Below are 23,602 nucleotides of genomic sequence, written 5' to 3' on the forward strand. Positions count from 1 at the left end.
TGTTTTCATTCTCTTTTCACCCCAATAAATAATGTTATTTTCTATGCAGTTTTGGTTTTCTTTCCTTTCAGTTTTCCTTTTTTTTCCCCAAGGTATTCCTCAAGATGAGCACTTTACAACTTGAATGTTGAAACCCTCTGTGTAATCTTTTCCCTTGTTGTCTCTTCCCTTTACCTGGTGCCACAGAACAAGAGGCAGTGTGGCGCTTTTTTTTTCCCACTTGATAACTTTTCCAGAATTAAGAAAAATAAAATAAATATTCTATTAATATTTTTAAATATTTTATTATTTTGTAATATTTTAATTATTTTTTAAAGGAAGTGCCCAGTTTCCTCCTCCCTGACATCCACAATTTCTTTCAGTTAATGAAGAGAAAGAAATCAAAAAGGAAGGATAACACGACAACACAACATTGGAGATATTTGGAGTCTGCATTTCTACAAGTATGATGTTAAAAGCTTCAAAAACTGTTGTTGGGGCTTTTTTTGGAGCCTGCAAAGGTCATACACAACTTGCAATTAATAGTGTTCTGTTCCTCATAAAATTGGTTTAATTGCAAACTTTTGAGCCACTTTTCCTTTAAAGCTATTTCTAATTACGTATCCAGAACAAAATGCGTCCTAAACCTTCGCCTGCTTGGGTAACTTTCCCTCTTACATTAGATGGGTGAGAACAGGAGTGTGTTTGTGTTATCGAGGGTGGCTAGAAATAAACTGGCATTACGAGCAGCACTTGACACTAATTCAGCAGGGAAATTTCTTCACAGCGTACGGAGCTGGTATTCAGCACCAGGATTAATGTTGTGAGATTGTTCCGTTAACTGAAAAAAATGAACTGTGACTCTGTTTTATGACTTCCTCTGGGGTCGCTTGTTATTTACTAAATGCATTTCAGACTTTTACACTTTATCTCACTGAATTCTCCTGATTTTGGCAAAGCTAAAAAAAGGCAAGAAGCTGCTGAAGTCCTGCCTCCACTACCTGTGCCATGTTAATAAGCTTCTAGCAACTGCCTTCACCCTGAGCCTGCACGTGGCACAACCACTTAATCCCAGTCTCCGTTTTTGTCCCTAACAGCAATGCTGCTCTCAGTATGACTTTTTTGTCCACTGCCAGCTGCACCAGAGGGTCAGATCACAGCCTGTTGAAGTTGGACTCTTCATATTGAGTACGAACAGTATCTTAGGAATTCTTCAATTTCCAGTGTTTTACAAGGAAATACATCACCAGCTATAAGCTCATCCAGATGGGTGAGGATGTTTATGAGTAAATGAAGAGGAAAGGAGATGCCCTGGCCTCACACTACTTTTGTAGGAGAAAACAGCACCAGGCAGATCTATGCAGGCTCAAAACAAGTGCAATTATATGGCTATAACAAGAAACAAGTCCAAGGCAACTGCACATCCTGGCTTCATAAATCTGTGTCCCTGTGCCAAGCAGTGCTTTCTCACCTGTGCGAGCACAGATCACTTTTAATTCCAGATAATCTCCTGTGTTAAAACGAAGAGATTAATAAAATGTCATGTAGAGTGAACAGCTGGGTGTACCCCACCTCTCCACCAGGTGTTCAGGCAAAAAAATCCCTGAGCAGTGCCAGGCAGGCATCCTTCTGGAGGTGCCGGGGTACCAGTGTACCAGGAGAGGGGTGGCTCAGGGTGAAGGGTACCCGGTAAGGAAGAGGGGGTTGTCCTGTGTTGGAATGAATGATCCCAGCCCAGAGGCAAAGGCATGACTGCTTCTTTTGCCCTGCCAGTTTTAAGTGCTAATAGTAAATCCAGTCCTGCTCAATGCAGGACAGTCCTTGGGGTTCTGCTGAAGGGGTCAGACATAACCATGGGTTTGCATCCAGCAAGACACTTTTGTTCAAGCCAACTATAGATGCTAAAATAGGAGAAAGGCAAAGTCAAGATGTGTTTTTACTTAGCCTCTGAAGGAGTTTGCACTTAGCACAACTTCAATGAGGACAATTAAGGCTCCAAAAAGCCGGTAGCTCTGGACAAATCCTTTGGTACATTCATAAATGTTGACAAGGCTCTGTCTGAACTAAATGTGGCTTTACCAGCTTTTACTGGAAAGCATTTCTTCCCGACACCTTGGGTCATTAGCTCTTGGACAACTTTTGCAACGAGTGGATTTTGTGTTTGCAGTTCTTGCAATTACATTACACTGCAATTGCTGCCTGCAATTTGCCTACGCTGGTCCAGTCATACTTCCTCACATTTAACAGAAGAAAATAGATCAAAAAGGATCTGCTTCATCCATCATTCTGTCTGACAGTGGCCAGTAGGAGATGAAATGCCTACATGCATGTAGCAGTGCCTCTTTTGCATGCTCTCTCATGCCACAAACATCTGTGTCACCATGGGCTTGTGTTTAACAGCTCTTAGTGGATTCCTTTGCCTTCCTCTTTCTGGTCTGTCTTTCAAACTCTCAGTACGTGGTGAACACTTTCTCTGGGCAGCTTTCCTCCTTGTCTTGTAGTAACAAGCTAAACATAAAATCAAGCAAATGGCATCAGTTTCTGTGCTGCTTAATCACCAGTGACCACTCCAAATTGTATACAGAGATTCTTTCCTCAAAACTGAAGGTAACTGACATCTAATTCCTTATCCTAACACTAAAATCCCAAGCCACCCTACAGAACTGGTCACTGGCCACATGGCTGCTCCTAGAATAGGATGTCACTCCTCCCACCCCGGCCAGAAATAACTTTCCCTCTTTCCCATCCATCTCCACATACATCCGATCTGACAGATCTCATTTTTCCTCAGAAGCAAAGTCCTGCATTGGAGATTTTGGTAGGAAGGAAGCTGGGAGCTGCTGACACATGAACCTGCACTGCAGCAAAGCCCTTCGGAAAAGGATGAGCAGCCGGGAGCGGGTCCTTCACCATGGACACCCTGCACAGCAGGATGCACAAGGCGATTCTCCTCTGCTGGAGCCACACAGACCTCTCTGGGTGCCCCCACTTGCCCTCCTCCTGCAGATAGCTGCTGCAGAGCTGGGAAAGGTCAGACACTTGCCAAGCATCAGTATTTTGAGCACAACTGAATGCCAGAGCCTTCATTAATAATGTTCATCAGCAGAAGAAGACACCATGAAAATTAAAGGGATGATCTTAAAGGTCTTTTCCAACCTAAAAGATTCTATGAATCTACAAAATGGAAAAGAAACAACTTCAAAGGCAGGTCTCAGCCACGTGCCTTCTAGCTGGGTACCCGGTGGGATGAAAAGCCTCAGGAACAATGCGGATACTGGGATCAAAGGCACCTTCGCTGCCAAGCTGTAATTGTACCTGTCTAAATAAGCCTTCACAATAGGCTACACTGCTCCGTGGCTGCATCTGTGGAACAAAATGTCAAACCACACTGAATAGCACCATACAAAAGATGTTCCTTTTCCTCCCAAGTGAGCATGGCAGCACATACATGCTGGCACAGTGGTAAAGAGGATGATGATGGTTTAGTTTATGCAGAGCCAGGCTGAGTTAGATTTATATTTTGTCTTATCTTAGCTTCACCCGTCCTTCTGCTGTTCCTAAGCAATTCTCATCACTGCGTTATTTGAGCACCTTGCATCTGCACTCTGCATGTACAGAGGGGGAGAGACACCTCCCTCGTCCCGAGCCCTGCCGGGGGGGTGAACTGGCCATCAGCCATGGATGAGGTTTCTCAATTCCCCCTGCAGTGCCTTGGGAGGGGGGCAGGAGACCGAGCCCACTGGCTCCTTTTTAGGGGAAGCCTTAGGGTTGTGAGGCTGCCTGCTGAGAGACCCCTGTCCCCCCGCCACAGCAGGGACACTGGCTCTCAGGCTAGCAGCTGTGCTTGGTGTCAAGGATGCCCTGGGGCCTCGTCCCACAGAGGGAGGTAGAGAGAGGGAGTGAAACATTTGGATTTGACCTGTTCCTTGAATTGCTCTGATCCTAAAGGCAATGGGCTTGCACTCGGACATAAACATTTCACAGTAATCAATACAACGTGTAGTAAACGCACGGGTGAACTGAACTGCCCACTCATCTCACACTGGAAAGAGCTGTGCCTATACAGCAAGCCTTGACAAACACCCAGGCTGCCACCTGCTATTGTCCCCAGAAGGATGCCCTGTCCCCCAGCACCAGGATAAGCTCTTCATACCACATCAGCTGCCGCCTCCCCAGCGGTGGCAGCATCCACCTACCGCACAGCTGGGTGAGGCAGCGCAGCAGGGGCAAGCTGGGCACCCCGACGTGCTGCTGACCCCCCAGTGCACACTGCTTCCCTCAGGACGGTTCTGTGCGACTGAGGGGAGGAGGGGGCTTGAGGGACGCCAGAGAAAAGGGCTCTGGAGGTGGAGAGGAATGATTATTTTCGCCATGCAGCTAGGACTGAAATAGCTGCAGACACCTCGATGCTCTTCCTCAGCAGCAGGATTTTCTGCATTGAAGAGAAAACTCCTACAGCTGCAAGGAAGTTGTAACCGGCTAGGTTTGGTGCTTTGGGGTGGAAGACCGACACTGAATTTCGGTTGGGTATTGCTAAGCAATGACACCCAGACTGCAGGGTTGTGGTTTTGGATGGAAGGGAGATTTGTTCTTGCTAGGCAGGTAGAGGTCGTCTCCTTCTGTAAGAATCCCAGACATTTTCCTCTCATTTGGGCTCCTGAAGAAGGATAGGGACCATAACAGCAGGCACAGACTTAGATCTGCTCTGTGCTCCCAGGCATCTTCCTCCGCGAACAAGCTTATTGCCCGTTACAGACCTCCATCCCTTCCAGCCTCATCAGCTGCAGAGAGATGTGCAAGTCAACAAACACAAAGCGAACCACCCTCCTCAGGTCCTTGGTGCACAGAGATTTTGAGTTTTACTCATCAAAACGATCTCTGGAAGTGCCAGAGGAGGCCAGCACCGGGCCACGTTCCACCAGATGTTGCCCTGGTTGAAGACTGAGGGGTGCTTCAGCCAAGAAGCAGGGCAATGTTTTAAGCCCACATTTCCCACCCAGTGTACACAGGCAACCCTGCCCTGACAGTACTGGCATCCTGGTCTGCATCATTTAACTTGGCTGGCCACAGCCCAGGGCTCTGAACAGGCACCAGCAGGTCAGAAACACACACTGGCACACTTGTCTATGGAGCATTTGCTGTGATAATGGTTTCGGAAGCCTTTGGGAGATCTCTCCAAAGAGCATTTCGCTCGTGCCATGCTGCATTGCTCCCCTGGGGAACATTAAATAGGCATATGCATCACTGGGGGGGCAGGAAGGATGTTCATCTGGGCTATGTTTCTGTAAATCTGCCTTTTTAATAACCTATCATCCAGTAGGAATATTTGTTAATTATTCAGTCTCAGTAATTCAAAGCTGTTAATAATGGAAGAAGTGGATATTGCTGTAAATTAAAATCAATGGTTTGCCTAACATGTTTGATCAAATCTGAGTGCTCTGGCTTCTAAGCATGCTTCCCTGTTTAATAAAGCAGGGATTGATGGGTTTGCTATTATGAGGAAATGGGATTCAGACAAAATGGTTGTTGGTTAGTAAGAATACAGAAACCACTTAAGGAAAAAGGTGAAATACTGGTATGGAATGAATGCTTAAAACCCACATATGGACATATTTAAAAGGCTCTTCTGTATAGTCATTAACGAGAAGAAAAAAAGGTGTAATTATTATTTCAAGCTCAATTTCTACTTTCCTGTAAACACCTTACCTTTTCTAAATTACCTCAATGCTTTTGCATATTTTATGCAGCAATTAAACTGCACAGATCAGTCATGTTGGTAAGACCACGCACATTGCTCCCCTGGCTTTCGTTACATGTCACACACCCTGACCTCCCCGCCACCACAGCGGGAAAAAATCCCTCATAAACAGCTCAGTGCTGAGAGCACCCTGGGCACTGCACAGACACTCCTGCCAGAGGGAGAGAGATGGAAAAGGCTGAGGCTTGAATAAATAAGACTTTGCTTTGGGGGGCAGAGGAGCACAGCTGATAGGAAGGAGGCTGGATGGCCCGTTTCCAAACTGGAGAGGAATAACTGCCTGCCGAGGTCACCTGGAGCATCTCCTCGAGGTAGCCAGGGACTGCAGGAGGGATCCCTTCGTAACAAGGGACGTGTGTAATTCTCACTGAAAAGTGGTGGGAGCCTAGAAAAAAAGCTTTCTTCTTGATTTAACAGTGGCCTCAGTGCATGGGGAATACACGGAAGAGCTACTCCACTTTGTTTTCAACCATGCCACGGTTTGTCCCTCTGTAACTTCAGCTGACATGATATTTCATGTAGGTCTTTAACTACAAATAAGCTGTCATTTGCCTCTCCTCTTTTCTACTCCCCTGATTATTTCTAGGCATAAAATCAGAGGCTGAGTGTCAAACACTTAAAAATCAAGATACATTATTTTATAAGTAAACCTAACAACACGTGTCTCAATATAGAAACATGACAATAGGGAAGATATTATTTGATCTATGGCTTTCCAGCTGTTACCATATTCTTCTCTACTGCCTCCCAAAAATATTAATCAGAAGTCAGCATTAATCCAGAAGCACATAATTTCTTTTAATGCCTTCAAATGCTACACTGCCTGTGCTGCTTCACTTCAGACTGTGCAGATGGCAGGACAACTTCTAACAGATTCAAATCAATTATGTACTTAACTTCTGTTTTAGAAACAGATTGAAATTAATTAAAGTATTGACAAGCCAGAAATAAACAGCATTCCACATATCAAAATAACTCAGTCATATGATTAGTTTATTTGAGTACCTTTTTTTTTTTTTTAACCAAGTAAATTGCAGTAGTGGGGTGGGTGGGAAGGGATGAGATTTTTCTCCTTTTATGCCGGTTTGAAACAAAACTACCGATAACATCACTGATCCTGCACCTCCGCTCCACGTATCTGCTGGAGGCTGAACGCTATAGTGCTTCAGAGAATTAAGTGTTTTAAGCGGCTGATAATACTGATTAAAATCAATTGTCAAGATGAAGCAAGGAAGATAGGCTATTTAAATATTTTAAAAATTGCCAGGTGTGGGCTGTGCAGGCAATCAGTATGTGCTAGGAGCATTCTGCTGTTTGGGAGCGGGTGCTGGGGCTGCCAAACACCACGGGACCTCGGGAGACTTCAGGACCAGAGCACCCACCTCAGGCTTACAGACTGCCCAGATTCAGGCTGACAGGCAAAGAATGAGGGGCTCCAAGTAACAAACCCAGAAAAAAACCTGAGCTTTCTGCTGGTCCATGCAATTTCCTTAGCTTACAACAGCAGCTCTTGCCTTTCCTGAATGCAAATTGGATCTGGGGCTGCACGGTGATCCCAAACAATGCAATGCTTTACCATGGTCTTCATACAGATGAAGGTCTGAGAACTCCAGAGAGAGGGGCAGCAGTTTCACAGTTACATGGGAAATGTGCAACAGAGGTAGGACACAAATCCAGACCCAGGGAGTCTCCGGGCACTGCCTAAACCTTAGGGGCTCTCCCCTTGCAGGGAAGTTAGGTGGGCATCCAGCAGCCGCGTCTGTCTCTGCTCTTCACACAATGAAGGATGAAACCTGGCTCTGCTATTTCCCAGGCAGCAGAGCAGGCATTACAGAATTTACACCCACATCTGAATGGATGTTGTTGCAAGGCTGATGCATGTAAATACAATCCTTAAAAACTATTAGACTGTCAGCTAAAATATAAGCTAAAATTAACTTATGAAATTAGCATTAGACTAAGATCACAGTTACTTGCATGGAGGAAGGGCAGCTGCTACAATTACTTTGGGATTCACAAACAACTGCTGCAGGAGAGCTCTCGTGCAAAGCCCTATACAATCACAGATTGCAACCTTGTGCATCTACCTGGAGTCTGCAGGACCTTGGCACTATGTTTTGTTCCTTATAAAATATTTCCAAGTCTTTAAATTTTACTCCCAAAGCTCCCTTCACATGTTGAATATTCCCCTTTTATTTTCAGATAAACATAACAATACTTTTTGGATACGCAGGGTCTGCTTATTTTAATGAGGTTACCAAATACTCTACCACTATGGCAAAACCAAATTTCTGGCTTAGACGTAGGTAAGAATTTAGGTACACTACAAAGCACAGCAGCAATGTTGTAACAATCATTTCTACTTTGTAAATGCTGAATAAAACCAAAGATCAAAATGCCTTTAATCAGAAATGTCTTGATCAGTTCCTAACTAGAATTGCTCCTCAGAAGTAAGCCCGCTGCATCTACCAAACTACATGTCAGTTTAATGAAAAAAAGACGATGATGAAAGAGGCACAAAAATAAACTTGACTTTTGGTGTATATTCCATATTAATAATGTGATTATCTGATATTTTCCAGATAAGTGGCTCTTGCTTATCTCATGTCATACAGAAGTCTTAGCAGAGCAGGCTGTATGTTCAAATGACAAATACAACATAACTATGCTCAGGAAATCTGAACTGATGAAGCACCTTATTTCCCAGCAATATTCCCATTAATTGTCATTCATTTCACTTCCACATTCCATAAATGTCGAAGACAGAGTCTAGTATGCACTTTCAAACAAGAATATTTGCAATCCAGTTATTGCACAAAATAATTTTACTTGACAGAGACATAAGCAACATCACCATTACACATACGTGTGCAACTATCTCAAGCTTTATCTCAGTAGTTCAGAAACAGGGAGTAACTCGATGCACATCTGTGACATAACCTCCTCTGGCACAGGAGTGAGCTGGAAAAATCAAGGTTTAGACTCACGCTAAAGACACTCTGAGTGCCCAGATTTCTCACAGAAATCCATGTGATGCCTCCTGCAACAACCAGGTGCAAAACTGGGGTGCACTGAGACTGATCAAGCAGAGCCTGCTGCTCTTCAAGGGTGAGATGCTGCTCCTGGGCTAAAAGCATGTTTCCCTGTCTTATAATTTTAGCCATAAAACCTAAAAAGTCAGTCCTGGCCTAAGCCCACACACGTATTTCCCCAAAGATAACTCTTTCTCAAAACACCATAATGGCAGTTCTTGGTCTCTACTGGCATTCTCATACCAAGTTCTCATTTTCAAATCAGGGAGAACCTTGGTTCCCATCTTTGCCGAAAGCTTGAAAGTTGCAAGACCTCCAAATCAGAAAGCATGAAGGTCCTGCTCTGCTTCTGCAAGCAAGATTTGCAGCAAGGGAAATACTGTTAAATAAGAGACCCTTAGGCAAGACCTGTGAAAAAGTCCCGGTATCAGCCTGTATATTAAAATATCCCGGCTGTGTGCTTTTCCCAATGCTCGTTTACACCTTGGACAATAAAAGACAAATACAGCTATTGGCTATGTAAAATTCAATATTTCCTGGATAGTTTCCCAGTTTCAAGAATCTAGAGGAATGGAAGAGTTTCTTCTTGTTACCCCTGCTAACGGAAGGCTTGGCACAGATAACGCACTGATTTCTGGAATACATTTTATTTGACACAATCCCTAGACACCGTGTGGCTCTGAGCCACACAAAACCAGTTCCCAGCTCATTCATTACCAGACAATAGCAGGTAATTAAAATAGCAGGAGGTACTTTCACTTCTTTTTTGAAGACAACATAGGACTGTATGTCCCAATGAATTTTTTTAAGGCACAGCATAGTGGAGTTCATCTGTTTGCTCCCAAGGTGTGTGTCCCTTGAAGTGTTTGACTGAGTGAGCGCTGTGTGTCCCCAGGGAATGGTGTGTCTCCGTAGTCCCTTCTCCAGCACCACAGGTTTTGAACTGACCAACCAGTCCACCGTACCCTGACACAAAACACATCAGTCAAGTGGGATAAAAGTCATCTTTGAGATGTCATACATGTCCAACTCTGCTACCTCAATTTGAGCTTTACCATAAAGACCAGAGTTTGGTAAAGTTATTCCTGAGGTGGCAGACAGAAGCCTTCCACTTCTATGTGGAAGAATACGTGTCCATCAGCCCATTTTGTATGAAACTCGCTCTTGTATTTAGGCTCCAGATAGGTGTCCTTTCTAAGCAAGGACATGGGAAGTCCTTGCTTCAAGAACAGAGTGCTTAAATTTCTTGTTTTATTCAAACCTCCCTCTACATTCGCAGCTAAGTTCATGTTCTGAAGACTTGCCACAAAAGCCTGATCGTCTTTCTCCCTTCAGATAAACAAGAGAGGATGTCAGCCTGGGCAAGCAGCAGGACAGAGGGAAAGCAAACAGCCAGGACTGCCTTGCAGACGGTAAGCGCAGGCACTCTGCTCGGGTGCAACCCAGATCCTACCCCGCAGTCACCACCAGTACATCCCTCAGAGGTCAGCTTGAGCAGCTTTGGAAGTGTTTGTTCGTTGTCATTTCCTTTGGCTAACAAGTGCAAGAGCTTCCAAGGAGCAATGTCTCACCCTGCTCATCTGTAGAAGCCCTTGATAAAGATTCCTAGGAACAGCCACTCCTGGAGGAGAGAGCAATGAGAAAGGAGAGACCTTCCTCCCCACAAACGAGTGAAATGACTTAGAGGTTTCTTAGTGGCATCAGATATGGACCCCCACAGGTTCTACTGCGAATGAGTACAGAAAGTTTGTTTGTGATTAATGTTCTGGCCATTTAAACTTTGTTACTAACTTGAACAGGTATTTCAGGTGAGGGATGCTGTTAGCTGAATCAGCTTACAGCTTTGAGGTCCAGTGAAAACTTCTGTTTTACAGTGTGTCACCCAGAGTAATTCTAAACAGACCCTCATGTTGCTGCAAGGATGGGGCATTGAGCATGGCTTACAGGGAAAAGTAAAAGCACTACAAAAACACTTAGGTGCCTGCCTCGGACTACACCCACATCTGCTGGGCTCAGGAAAGCATACTGAACAGTAGCTGAATTGAAGAAATAAAACCCCCTTGTTTCATTGTAGCTGCCAGCTCTGCCAGAAAATCACATCCCCATTACGGCCCATAAAAATGGAAATTGCAAATAATGGCAGTAATGGGACCAAAAGTATTCCAGCTGCTAGGGAATGGGGAGGGGAAAAAAAAAAAAAAAAAAACAAACCACAACCAAAAAAGCATTCTTCCACTCTAGCATGGCCCAAAATACCACAAAAGCAGTTTAATTCCAAAAGAAGTAAGGGAGTCTATCAACTTGCCAGGGATGTCTGCCAGCAAAGAGGATGCAAGAGGATGTTTGTATCTTGATGCACAAGCCCCGAAGAAGCTTCTCTGGCAGAGGCTGCAGGGAACAGCCCATGCCTCCCACCATCTCCTTTCCAAAGAGTAACTCAAAATCTGTCTGGACTCCTGTGAGGTCCTCTACTTGCTCTAGTCCTCCAAATACCCACCCCCCAGCTGAGTCTGCTCAGAAACATGTAACAGCTCTTGAGCAGCTTCCTCACCACTCAGGTCACAGTTCTGAGAAATTCTCGCCTAAATTAACACGAACCAAGTACTTCCTGCCTATCCTCTTTTGAGGGATTTATTTATTCTCCTTTTACACTCCCTGTCGAGTAGGCAACAGCCTGTTCTCAGGTAAGGCCTCAGAGCTCTCAGGAAGTTCATGAGAAGAGCAAGCTCTGGGCACGTCTCCGGACTGGTCTACCAAGAATGAGCAATGTGCTGCCCCATCACCACTGCCCTCTGGTCCCACTGTGGAAAGGAGGCTCTGGAAACAAGTAGACTTTGTCTCTTCAGGTCCTGGCCTTCAAGGCAAAGTTGAACAAAACTTAAAGGTAAATAGATACAACTCTGGAGATACAAAGATGGAACAAAAAGTATCATCTGAGCTCTAGAAGCAAACTGTGAGCTCGGGTGATTTTCCAGATCAGGCTAAGGAACTGGGGGCTAAGTGAAGTAAACTGTTTACACATATCCAACATCTGGAACTGACTTCTTCTAAAAACACAGAGCCATCAGGACGTGCTCTTGCCCAACACCAAGACCGTTAGAGTCTGCTTTTACCTCTGTCTGGTATCCTGCTGGAGCAGTGACCCAGCGTTCCCACAGGGAAGGCGCTTGTGCTGGGAAAGCCTCATAGCGAATGAATAAGCAGATACTGGGGGCATTAAAGCTTCGGGGGCACTGGAAGAGCATGGAAAATGTCTGTGCCTACTGTTAGGGAGAAATACTCTGTGCCTATACACAGGGCCAGTTAGAGATGAGCTACGAGGCAAGTGCCCAACCTGGGAGGGGCGACAGAAGATAGGCATGACCCCAAAACAGCCACGACACGTTTCCTCTGTTCTTACATAGGCATGAGCTCACGTGCACCAGGAAGGGAAGGTCCCGGCACAATTCACCCCCCTTCACTCTGACCCCTCAACAGATGGATAGCCAGACATTTAACAGCATCCTGCTCACCCCATCCCACCTCCCACTAGCAGCAAGCAGAGCCCTTTTCTTTCTCCTGCACTCCTCCCTGAGCTTACAGCCACGCCAGTGTGCAGCTGAAAGGTCAGCTGCGGGTCCGTTTGTCACATGTATACTGGCACAGAGCCAGAAACCCACCCTCTGTCCCCAGCAGCCCTCTCCATTGTTGATATTCTGTTTCTAATGCTTTGTTCTGCAAGGATGCCTCTGCAGTCCAGGCATCATCTCCTGGGGTGGACTTGAATTGCATGAAGCCCTACTAAGCTTTCAACGATTCAGTGGTTCCATACAGAGCAGAAACTGCATGAACTGCAAAAAGTCACCTGCAACAGGCAGACCCTTTACCACTCACCTCCTACTCATGCACTGGAAGGTAGGGTAGTCTGGCCTCCAGTTACTTAGTTTGCATTGAGGGATACAAGCACAAACACTGAAATTGCCTCTTTAGAACAAGTCCTTTTGCAAATACGACCCAGAAGTTCACAGCACTAATGTCACTGTCTCCCCATGGCATGAGGAGGAGCCCATTGCTTTGCTACATTTCTCAGCACACCTGAAGCTGGGGGGTTTATTTTGACTTTTTTTTTAAAAGCTTTTTTTTTTTTTTTCCTTTTATTTTTAAATAGCGTGCCCTACAGTAGATTCACCCCCAAACAGCCAAAGAGTTTCCTGAAAGCCTCATCTCCACAGGGCTTCTGTCCACCAGATGGCAAAGCTTGTGTTCAGGTAACAGCTGCTTTTACTTAGTGTTCTGACTTTGGGAGGCAGAGGCTGCTGCTTAGAGGACACGTGATGGCAAGTCCTTGGCTAACAGATGGGACAAGACAGTAAGTTCAGCCAGGGACTGAGGTTCGGGCTTCTGGCTGTTTGCCAGACCAGGGAGTCACATCATTGCCACAGTAAGGGCAACACAAAGAGTGGAAAGACTGAACGAGGAACGAAGACGAGCACATTTCTTACCTGCATCACAGATGCACTCTGCTCCAGGGTAATAGTCTATCAACAATCATTTATACTACCAGATAGCAGGTCCTATACACATGGCCAAGCAAACAGCATGAAATATTTTGCGGCAGAATCTTTCATATCTGAGATAGTAGAAATGCCCTTTCCCAAGCACTGAACGGCTCATTCTGCAGCTACACACGCTATTGCAGCAGGATCTGGAGTATATAACAGCTCACAGCAGTTCTCACATCGCAGCCCTGTTCCCTAGACAGCATTCCCAGAAGAGACATCTACCCAGGACCTCAGGACTGTCTTTCTGCACTTCTTCAAAAGCAGCTCAGGGAATTTTAACTCACTGAGAGGGGTGCAAAAACCATTAGACTTCCACCTACAGCCAATACCACCCTTTGGTTCTGAGACACAGCATCACGTTTGTTCTATAAGGAAACACAGCTCCTTCAGTATGACTTCATGGTGCCCTACTAACCCTGACACAGCTAATCCAGTCCCGTGTCTCCTGCACAGCTCCAGTTTTGTCTCTCAAGACACCCTAATACCTCCTCCCTGCTTCCTTGCTCACAACCTCTGAGCACGCCTGGCTCAAGAAATCCCAAACATGGACACAAATTGAATTTTGTCAGCCTAATGCTAAGGATCAGCCCTGAAAAGTCAAGGAGAGTGTCCTGGAAAGCCCTGGCACTGCAGCTGCCAACCTTGGCCTTCCAGGCAGCTGGTGTGGACAAAAGTTGGCAGCAAGGTCCAGCCCATTCCCCTGCTCAGGGCAACCTGTGGCTGTCTGGGGCAGCTGCCCATTTTTGCCCAGCCCTAGAGCCAGATCCGCCCCAGGACATCCTAGGCTTTGGGTCTATTTTAACAGCCTTCCACAGATGCTTCCAGATCTTCACTAGCTACCACCCTGTGCAGAGACACTGAAGCTAAAGAAAGGATATGCTGAAAGATACCCAAAAGTTAGGTTTTATGACCCAGCTCTTTGTCAAGGGCATTTCCATCTGTGCAGATTCCTCAGGGCACACTAACACACGCAGAGTGAAACCTCACAGGGGTGAGCGATGGCCTGACCTCCCTGGGTAGGCTCAGCACACGCAGACAAGCAGTGGAGCTCCCCCCTTGCCTCTGCACCCTCTAACTTCCTTCAGAGAGTATACATGTCTCACTTGCTCCCCAGGTGCTGTAAGGGAGCACACTACTAACTTGCAGAAGCTGGAGCCAGCTTAAAAATTCCACCAATTAAGTGTTGGCGGAGGTGTTTGGAAAGACATTCCGATATATATATAGTGCTATAAAGTGTTTCCCTAGAAACTGAGAAAGAAGTTGAACAATACAAAAGTACCCAGGCTGCTAACAGCTATCGCTGCTGCTGAGCGGTGTCTGGGCTGTAGGGAGCATTCAGCAGAGGGAACTTCTTTTGCAGGGCTTTTTTGGCTACCAAGGATTTCTGGTTGGTAGCACAAAAATATGAAAAATGAACCTCTACACCAGGTCTCGCTTCCCCGTGCCCTCCTGTTTCGCCCCTCTTCTTGCACCCAGTGTCGGCTGATGGGAAATGCTCTGTGAGTCTGTGGCTGCAGACTGAGAAATGCCCCATGCATTTTAGTGCTCCCAGCTTGCGGATTCCTTCCTAGGTGCCCCGGCTGCATCCCACCACCCCAGCACCCCCAGGCATGCAGAGGGCAAACCCTACAAACCAGGCAACCAGCCTTCTTTTGAATGGCAGCTTATAAAATGGTTTATTTTGTTCAACAGCACAGCTTATATATGGCCGTCTCTACTGCTGACATAAATCAATACTGTTACGTTTTTCCTCATAAAGGATCCGTACAGTTTTACTTTGCTCTTTTCTGGCACTGTGTGTTCTGCCTGCCATTATCCTCAGGAGTAAGCACGCTCATCCACATCAGCTCAGCAAGTGGAATGGGACATTATATCAGGTGTATACCAAGGGATAAAGACACTCAGCTCTCATCTACATGTTCCTCTGATCACAGCACTGTTCCTACCTGGGGGATGCAGGCAAAGAAGACTGGGCTCTGTAGAAAACCTTCTCAATCAGTATGTCTGTCTCCACAGATACCTTTCTGGATGGATGCTGCAAGTATTACAGGACTATTAGAGTTGATCTTCCTTTAGAAAAGGGACTAGGAAAAGAAGAATGCTCTAGGCTGATTCTGGCCTGTTAAATGGCATTTTAGCCTGGTATTTCTCACCTAAACAGAAATATGATCAAAGTCATTGAGATAAACAATGATTTAATAATGACTCAAAGCATAGAAGCTGGAGAGGTTTTGAAAAGAGCTTGTGTATATATAAGAATAAACACTTATATTGCAACTTCCTGGAAGAATCTTAAGCTGTTTGCTTTCCACAAATCCCCACTCGCAGGGCACTCGGAGCACACAAGCTCTTTACTAAACCCCTTCTGTTTTCTACACTTTGGGTCATTAAATCAGACACTTCCTTAGTTCCAGCCACTCAGGACCCAGCTTTGCCCTTGCCCTAAGAGCCATCTCTGCTTCCAGCCTGGTTTTCTGGCTGTCCTGCCTCACAGCTCAGCTCCCGGTCCCCTCGGTCCTCACTGCTGGCTGCCAGCGTCCTAAGCTAGGGGAACACAGGGAGCAAAGGCACACGCCGACTCCTTTCTTAGGACATCCCTTAGTTACTCCCGGGCTTCAGGGATGGAGCTCTTTGGGTCACTCACTCTCCTGCTACTGACTATGGCTCCTGCTTCCTCCCAGGGGTGGATGAGGGGAAGAGACCAAAGACCTTCTCTGCCTCTTTCTGCAGTCAGCCATCCCGCCAGCGTAGCAGCTTTAGGTAACAAACCCATCCTAGAGCCAGCTATCAACAGCATCGCTTCTTGCGGTCCACGGAAAGAGGAGCCTCTTAAGCCAACACAGCAAGGCTCTGGGTTTGGGACTCACTCAAACATAGAACCTGACTCAAAAGGGCATATCATCAAGGTCTGTTGTCAGAAATAGTGTTCACTATGCCTTTGTGTGAGGACTTCGAAAACAGCAGCTGGGTTAAATAACGGAATATTTTCTTTGCTGGCAAAGACACACAGCTAATTCAACCAATTTGATTCCTTGTTCCCTCACCTTGCTTCTCATTTCTCAAAGTCAAGACAAGATTAATGAACCCCACATGACTGCTGGAGGGCTCTGCATTTTTCAGAGTACTTCAAGCCACAAAAATACCTTCAGCCGCAAACTAAGGAAAGTATAAAGTTGATAAAGCCAAGTTTGGAAGCAATTAACATCAACCTAAAATTCAGCTACTTTGGGGGCTCGGCTTAGGAATTAAAAGAAGTTACTGTTGTGACAAACTCAAATAATACATTGTTTCTCCATAGTTGATTTAGCAAAGGGAGTCTGCCTTCACCAACAGCTACAACCAAAAGGCTTACATAAGAGCTATTTACTTGCACTCAACGTTCTCCTGGGTTTTTTTTTTTCAAAAGCTTATTTCTCAAAAGCGAAAACAGCCTCTCACCAACACCTGAGGAAGCAAGAAACCTTTACACAGTGTGACATACACAGAACAGCTCTGACCACACTCAGGAGCAACCCATTCAAATAGCAAAGGGTTGCCCTTGTTGCTCAAGAACGCAAGAGCTCCAGCCAGCAGAACCACAGCTCTGCTCTCCCAGTCCTGGCTGCACCCCTGGCAACGGGATGAATGAATCAACAATGAGTGCTGGAGCTCAAAGAAGGGAAAACACACCAGAACGGGCAACCACACCATTCAGAACTGACATACATTCGAGTCACCTGAGCTCCCAGCAATGTGAAGGAGTCACATTTAGCTGCCGTGAGATAAGGAGGGACTGGCACACCAACAGTGAGCTTTACTTCATTCCCGGGTAGCGGGAACACACTGCAGTGAGATGAAAGTCTTAGCAAAGGTCTAGAAGGCTTTAATAGTCTTTAATAAGGCCATTGCTCACTCACTGTGTGTGGCACATTTGCAAACTACGCTGGCAAGTGCCCAAGAGAAGCAGAGCCCTCTCCGGGTGGCTCAGCAAGGTCCGCAGGTGCTGTTCCTGGTACACAGAAGCTCCTCTCACGGTTGTCACGGGCAGAGTTATTATGTACCTACCCACACTCTGTAAAGCCCACTGCCTGGTTTGTACACGCGAAACCATGGACTCCCAGGTGACTTCTGTACACACAGACTATGTCTGGTTTCACTGGTAATTTGGCACAATGGGAGCATATCAAAAGCAGCTGGTGCTGCGGCCCCTACGTCTCCATTCTATGCAGGGCATGGTGGGGTATTTTGGATTAGATTTAGCCTGGTCTCGCTTCCTGAATGTCCCCACCACGCCTGAACGTGCGAGCTGCATGGTTTGAGCCCATGCTTCAAAACCTGTAGTCCTCATTGTGGCTGCAGAGTGCGTGGTGCAGAGCTGCTGGTTAAATGCCTTCCAAGAGAAATGTAGCTCCTCAGTCCCCTTGCTAAGCACTACGTGGTCTGAACTGATACACCACGTGTGGGGTGACCAGGGCATCCACCTTACTGCTGTTCTGCACTGAAATGTAAGGGTAGGCACAGTAAAACAAACTGCAGCAAAGCCATCTCTGTGCCTATTTTCCTTTTGTATAATCCTCAAAGAGATTCAGCCTTCTTCCGCTTTCTCTGAGGCTGTCAAAATCACTGCGTTTGTATGAAAGTAAAATTGACTAACGCACCAAACCCCAGAAAAACTGAAAAAAAAGAGAAGCGCAAACGTGTTTTGAAGGTTTGTAGACATTTACAATAACCATGGGCAAACACCTTGACAGGAGCAGGCAGGGCAGCAGCCTGCTTGCTAAAACTCTTGCAACAGCTCTGGCTCCGAACAGAGGACTCGGTGGTGTGCCACAACCTTCGGGGGAGGACGAGGTCTGTGCCAGCCAGGGCAGCACCGGAGGGATTTGCAGGAGCTCCTGCCCCTTGGCCGGAGGGCAGCAGCAGCAAACAGCATATGGCCCACCGCTGTGCTAGAGCAGGTCAGTCAGGACTGCTGTACTCCTGTTTGTAGTGTGCCCAACTAACATTTTTTATAAAGTTGCTGGAAATGAAGAGAATAAAGGGAACATCTTTTCCCCCCCATATTCTAACTGATCCAAGGGTTCGAGTTTTAGTTCCAAACCACTTGACAGCATCTCATTAACTTGCTGCCTATAATAAATGTGTCCAATAACAATCACCAAGTCACACAAAATTAAAAAATTCTGTAAAATATAAATTGGAAATACTTGTGATGTCATTTATTTTTCTACACTAGAATTAGAGCAAATCAGGTCTGCCACCCCCCTCGGCCATGATAAATGCAAGTCCCAAAGTAGACTGTCTAAAATTTCCAGGAATGTCTCTCTAACCTCACAGTGCAGCCTTTGTAACATTCATGGCCAAATTTTTGTACATTTGTACAGTTGACTCTGCCTGCAGCGCTTCAGGTAGCTACAGAGATGTAACACAAACACCTGTCTACAGATGATGTATGCCATCACTTGGCACCCTCTGGGGCACCTCGTGAAAATCTGTTGAGGGCAGGATCCCTGCGCCCACAGCCAGCCCAGCTGGCTGGAGTGGGACACCTGTGGCACTTGTTGCTCTGAACCAATGAGTGACATGCTGCTTCCACAGGGCTCAGGTCTAAACAAAGTCAACATGTCTCTCTCTCCTCCCATGCTGCTCCTGCCCTCGTGTTGTCAAAGCATCTCCCATTTCCCCAAGCTTTGCTCCCCTCTGGAGCATCCCTGAGCCCTGGCTGGGATGGGGAGAGGGGACCCAGGTGCCCCCACCTCTCAGGTTTTCCATATGCAGCTCTGGAAAACAACACGTGGAAGCCTCTGGCTCAAACAGAAAACATTTGGTATTTCACAACTCAGCAAAAAGGCTGAAATCGGGGCAGACAAAGGAGAAACATCAGCTTCTTGCTGGTAGCTGACAAGCAAAACTCTCAAAACCAAAAACCCATGGTTTGGAAAAGTGTGGAGCCAAAATAAAATCAAGTGCCTACCACAAAGTCTGTTTATGTAACCCGTCACACTAAATGAAGAACTGCCTCAGTCCAGCTCTGAAGGAGACCCTAGGAACAAAGGAATAAAATCATTCCTGCTCTAACGAAGTGAGGTCTGACCGCAGTGTTTGATCAAAACAGCTGGGGAGCAGTGAATCAATATTGCTTCAGGAGAGCTTTCAAATTCACATGGATTTTCATTCATCAGATCCCCAGGAAGAGCTTGTGTTGCCTCTTTTAACATCTAAATGGGAAGCTGGATGAAGTAATTCACCAGATGAGAATTTCCCCCCAAAAGATCCTCCCACTGCCCTGCCAGGGTCAGACCGCAGCAGCTGCCTGCACCAACCAGTCTCCAGAAGAAGCAGCCTCTTGAGGCACTCTCCAAAAAACCTTTCCCCAGGCCCATGCAATGGGCATTTTCCACAACAAGCTGATCAAAGGAGACCCCCCTGCTCTGCCCATGCTCCGGCACCCCCCAAGCACCCAACCCTCCCCCTCCCAAGCACTTCTCACTACACTCAGGCTACTACGCATACAGGAAAGCATCACACGTAGGAAGAGAAAGTCTAATTCTGATCGGTGTCAGTTTTATTTGGGTTTGGTTTGGGGGGGCTTGGGAGAAGGGTGAGGTTTTGGCTAAGGGTTTTTTTTGGACCAGGATTAGGGCTGATTAGAATTATAGCAACATTCAAAAATAGGAAGACAGACATAATGTTCTGTCAGTTCCTACAAATAGCAAATTACAAAACTCCCAATAGATCGCTTCAAAACATCAATGCTTGGTCAGACCTACTCTGTGTCTGTCTCCATCAGTGGCAAATAGCACGACTGACAAAAATATATGGGTAAGGTAAAGATATGTCACGCTTCCCTCCTGGTATACAGCCTCCCTGTGTCCAGGCACTTGTGGTTCAGGCACTTGCTGAGACAGTTTCTTTGTGCCCCTCGGTGTTTGTGAACTGACAGATTCTCCTTCTGTGAATGATGAAATGTATACTGGGGGATTTTTTTCACCATAGTGAGAAACAGAAGATTTTTTTTAACTAGTGTCTTTAGAGGAAGGAAAAGATTGGAGGGAAAATTGCCTGGTGTCAGCACCTTAATTCCCTTTACAGAGAAACAGCAGTAGCCTACGCATTTAACTACACTTCTGGTATTAAAAAGGCAAGACAAATTTCATTAAGCAAAACACATTACCTCTCAGTATTGATTACTGGGTTATAAATCCGACCTGCTAAGTGTGCATTAAAGCAGCAACCTGGAATTGCTGGTGTCTTTCGTGACACTTGAGTAGGTGAATGAAGACCAGAGATGTTCTCTCTGATAGTACAGCACTTTGAGGAGGCTCATTAAGAACAGAAATTGTCTTTGAAAATGTATTCTCTCGCTCTGTGCACGCAACTGCAGAGAACGGGTTGTGGCTTGCACAGAGCACATCCCAACCAGAAAGCCCAAGAGCTGGGAAGCTGTGACAATAGGGTGGCATGACAGATCCTCTCCGAGGTGTAAGACCCTGCTCCCCTCTTTTCTGTACTGTTTCCTCCTGATCCCTGTTCAGCAGCTCCTTAGGGAAAGGTTTCCTGGAAGACCAGAGTACATGCATTTGATCTCTCTCTGTCAGAGCAATTTTCTCCGAGACATTTCCCCATGTATGTGCCACTTGAGCATCCAGGCAGGGGAAGGGTGAAGAATTACCCCCCGAAATAAAAACATGAAACATCAAAAAACTAGGCCTTGAGTGGATTTTAAGAAAACTCTTTGTGGAAACATACACCTGTCACTGCAACTGAATACTGCCTCCTCCTGTGCCTGGGCCAGCAACATGGGTTTGGTCAGAAGCTTGATGTCCTTGTGTGAAGTGGGTTTGGCGGGTCTCTAAGTTCAGCTCCTCCCACCCAGTTCAGCATCACCAGCAGCCTGGCCAGTCAAAAGGCCAAGAAACAAAAGGGACAAATGCTAATCCTACAGAAAGACCCTGCAGATCACACCTGAGGGAGAATGGCAGCGCTGATGCCAGCCCTGTGTCCCAGGGACAGCTGCAAACAGGATTTCTCGCCTTTTTGAACAATTCCTGTTGGCAACACGCTTCCAGGATCAAAATGTTCCACATTGAAGTTTGTCTCTCACTGATACCAGTAGCGTGCCCGGGGGGTGAAATTATTTCAGAGATATCATTTTTTGCTTGCCCAGTATAAGGCAGCAGAGATGAGGTGGTAAGTTTTTAGGCCATTGCACCAAAAAGAAAAAATATCTGGAATCAGACTTCCAGCAGGCACTGACAGGCCCATTCCTGGTCCTTGATGGGGCTCTATCCATCCTACTGCAAGAAGTCTTTGACTTGGCTATGCCACATCTGACATTTACACAAGGAACAGGGAGACACTACACCTTCACAGAAGCTCCAAACTAGACATCACCTCACGAGCAGAGACCTTAATTTACAGGCAAACAGAAAATACCACCCTGCAGCTTTGCAAACACATTTCATGGTTGCTGCTCCCATTAAGTTCACCAGCTGGATGAGACGTGATATAGGAGGAGCCACGTAGTTTATCCTACCTCACATTAACGTCAAGTTCTTCCATCACAGGCAACAGGCATAGGTAGCTGGGAGTTCAATGTCCATAGAAAAGACCTCGTCCTGCAGCGGAGAGAGTTAGAAAGGACAGATATAAGTTGCAGGATCTCTTACAGATGCACATTTACCCCAGTGAAGGTGCCCATACGCTGCGTTTCTGTCCCTCTAGCCTGGCTTCTCTTGAAAGCAGAAGTTATGTAGGCATGTCAAGATGAAGTCATACCATTGCATAGAGCTGTCATAACACAATTTTCTGTTTTCTACCCTAACATATATCTATCTCACACCAAGGTGCATGCCTGGAAGCACAAAATCAAGCTGAAGTGACAGACAGCCCTTTGTGGCCGTGCATACGCCACCCGTAACTTAGGGCTAAGAGAGCGCTTCAATGTCCCAGTGGCACACTGGCTCCACTGAAAACAACAAAAAAAAATCCCCCTTTTATGAGCTAGGATCTGCCTTTAATCTACTCCATGATCATGTCTTCTCCTGGGAACTTCTGGGATTTAGATTCCCAGAGGGTAGTTCCAGCTGCAGCAAGGCAGTAAGGGCTGCTACACTGGCACAGCGAAGAGGCTCTTCTGGACAAATGCTCAGTTTCCATAGGGGTGAGGAGAAGCTGCGTAGGCAAAAGTCACATGACGCCATGCATAGGATACAGATCACATCTAAGACTGTATCTGTCACAGCCCTCTGTAGACATCTCGTGTCACTTGCTGAAAAACGCCACTCTCTCTAGTGCTGCCTCTAACAGCAGCAGCTCCTTCCCTCTAATTACCACAAATGAGTTAATAGAAAAATAATTTTAAAAGACACAAACACGAAGCATTATACCAGTGCACACAGCATACTAGGGTGTACCCAGTGAGCTCTGGGTGCTGATATGGGAAGGGGCACACGCAAAAATACCCCTGGTCAATCCATCCTGTCCTTCTGCAAGTTATATCTCCCAATGACCCCAGAGGGATCCATGTGTATATATTGTCAAGGACTCTCACACCTGAAACAGTCTTATTTCTAGAAATAAATGCCAGCAACGTCAATTACTAATGTAGGCACCATTCTCATGACCTGATCTCCAAGATCAACTTTTGATGAAGCTTATGAAAAAACATTATGTTGCAATTCTGGTGACACCAAGGAGCTGAGCACTGTGATATGTGACCCCTTCCCACCTACGCTTACATTCAAAATTACACGTGACAGCATGCACACATGTAGCTTAGAATCTTCATGGTAATGTTCAAACTTTCAAAGCTACAAAAAGTAGTTTTTTTAAATACAGTCAGCTCAAGAAGGCTTGCAAAACTTGGCTGGGAAAACGTAAGTAAGAGTGCTTGGTAAATTAGTTTCTGTTTTCACACAAAATTAAAACATTGACTTACCACTAAATTAAAACAGGTTTCCTGTGACACTGTATTGTACAGCCTTATGAATACTTAATAGCAGTACTAGCAGTTACAGAGAACTAAATGATTTGCAGCCCAAGTTAAAATAAATATACTTACTCCCAATAACACCAAGTGATATAAATATTAATGTGATTTTTAATTCTATCAAGATTCCATCATGACTCCAAAGAAATGAATGTACCATCTTAATAAAGAATTTGTGTATTTGCTGCTGTTAATCCAGTGGAAAAAATAGGAAACGTTTCAGAGCACTTCAGACTGTTGATTGCCCCTTGTGTTGTGCCTCTAGAGAGCCAAGGATAACGCCACCACCACAGCGCTATTAATAACAACTCAAATGTAAATA

General features: G+C 45.8%; 1 protein-coding gene across 5 annotated transcripts in view; it reads right to left on the reverse strand.

Moving 5' to 3' along the window:
- HTR4 (5-hydroxytryptamine receptor 4) overlaps positions 1–23,602 on the reverse strand; it is a 150,146-nt gene that overhangs the window by 85,782 nt on the left and 40,762 nt on the right. For all 5 annotated transcript variants that reach the window (XM_080398102.1, XM_080398101.1, XM_080398098.1 and 2 more), the window contains one exon: positions 21,826–21,907. In XM_080398102.1, the coding sequence (XP_080254228.1) occupies positions 21,826–21,851 (26 nt within the window). In that variant the 5' untranslated portion in view covers positions 21,852–21,907. The remainder of the gene's footprint in view (positions 1–21,825; positions 21,908–23,602) is intronic.

This window comes from Falco punctatus, assembly GCF_963210335.1.
Source record: "Falco punctatus genome assembly, chromosome: 8".
In the NCBI taxonomy this organism is placed as follows: Eukaryota; Metazoa; Chordata; class Aves; order Falconiformes; family Falconidae; genus Falco; species Falco punctatus.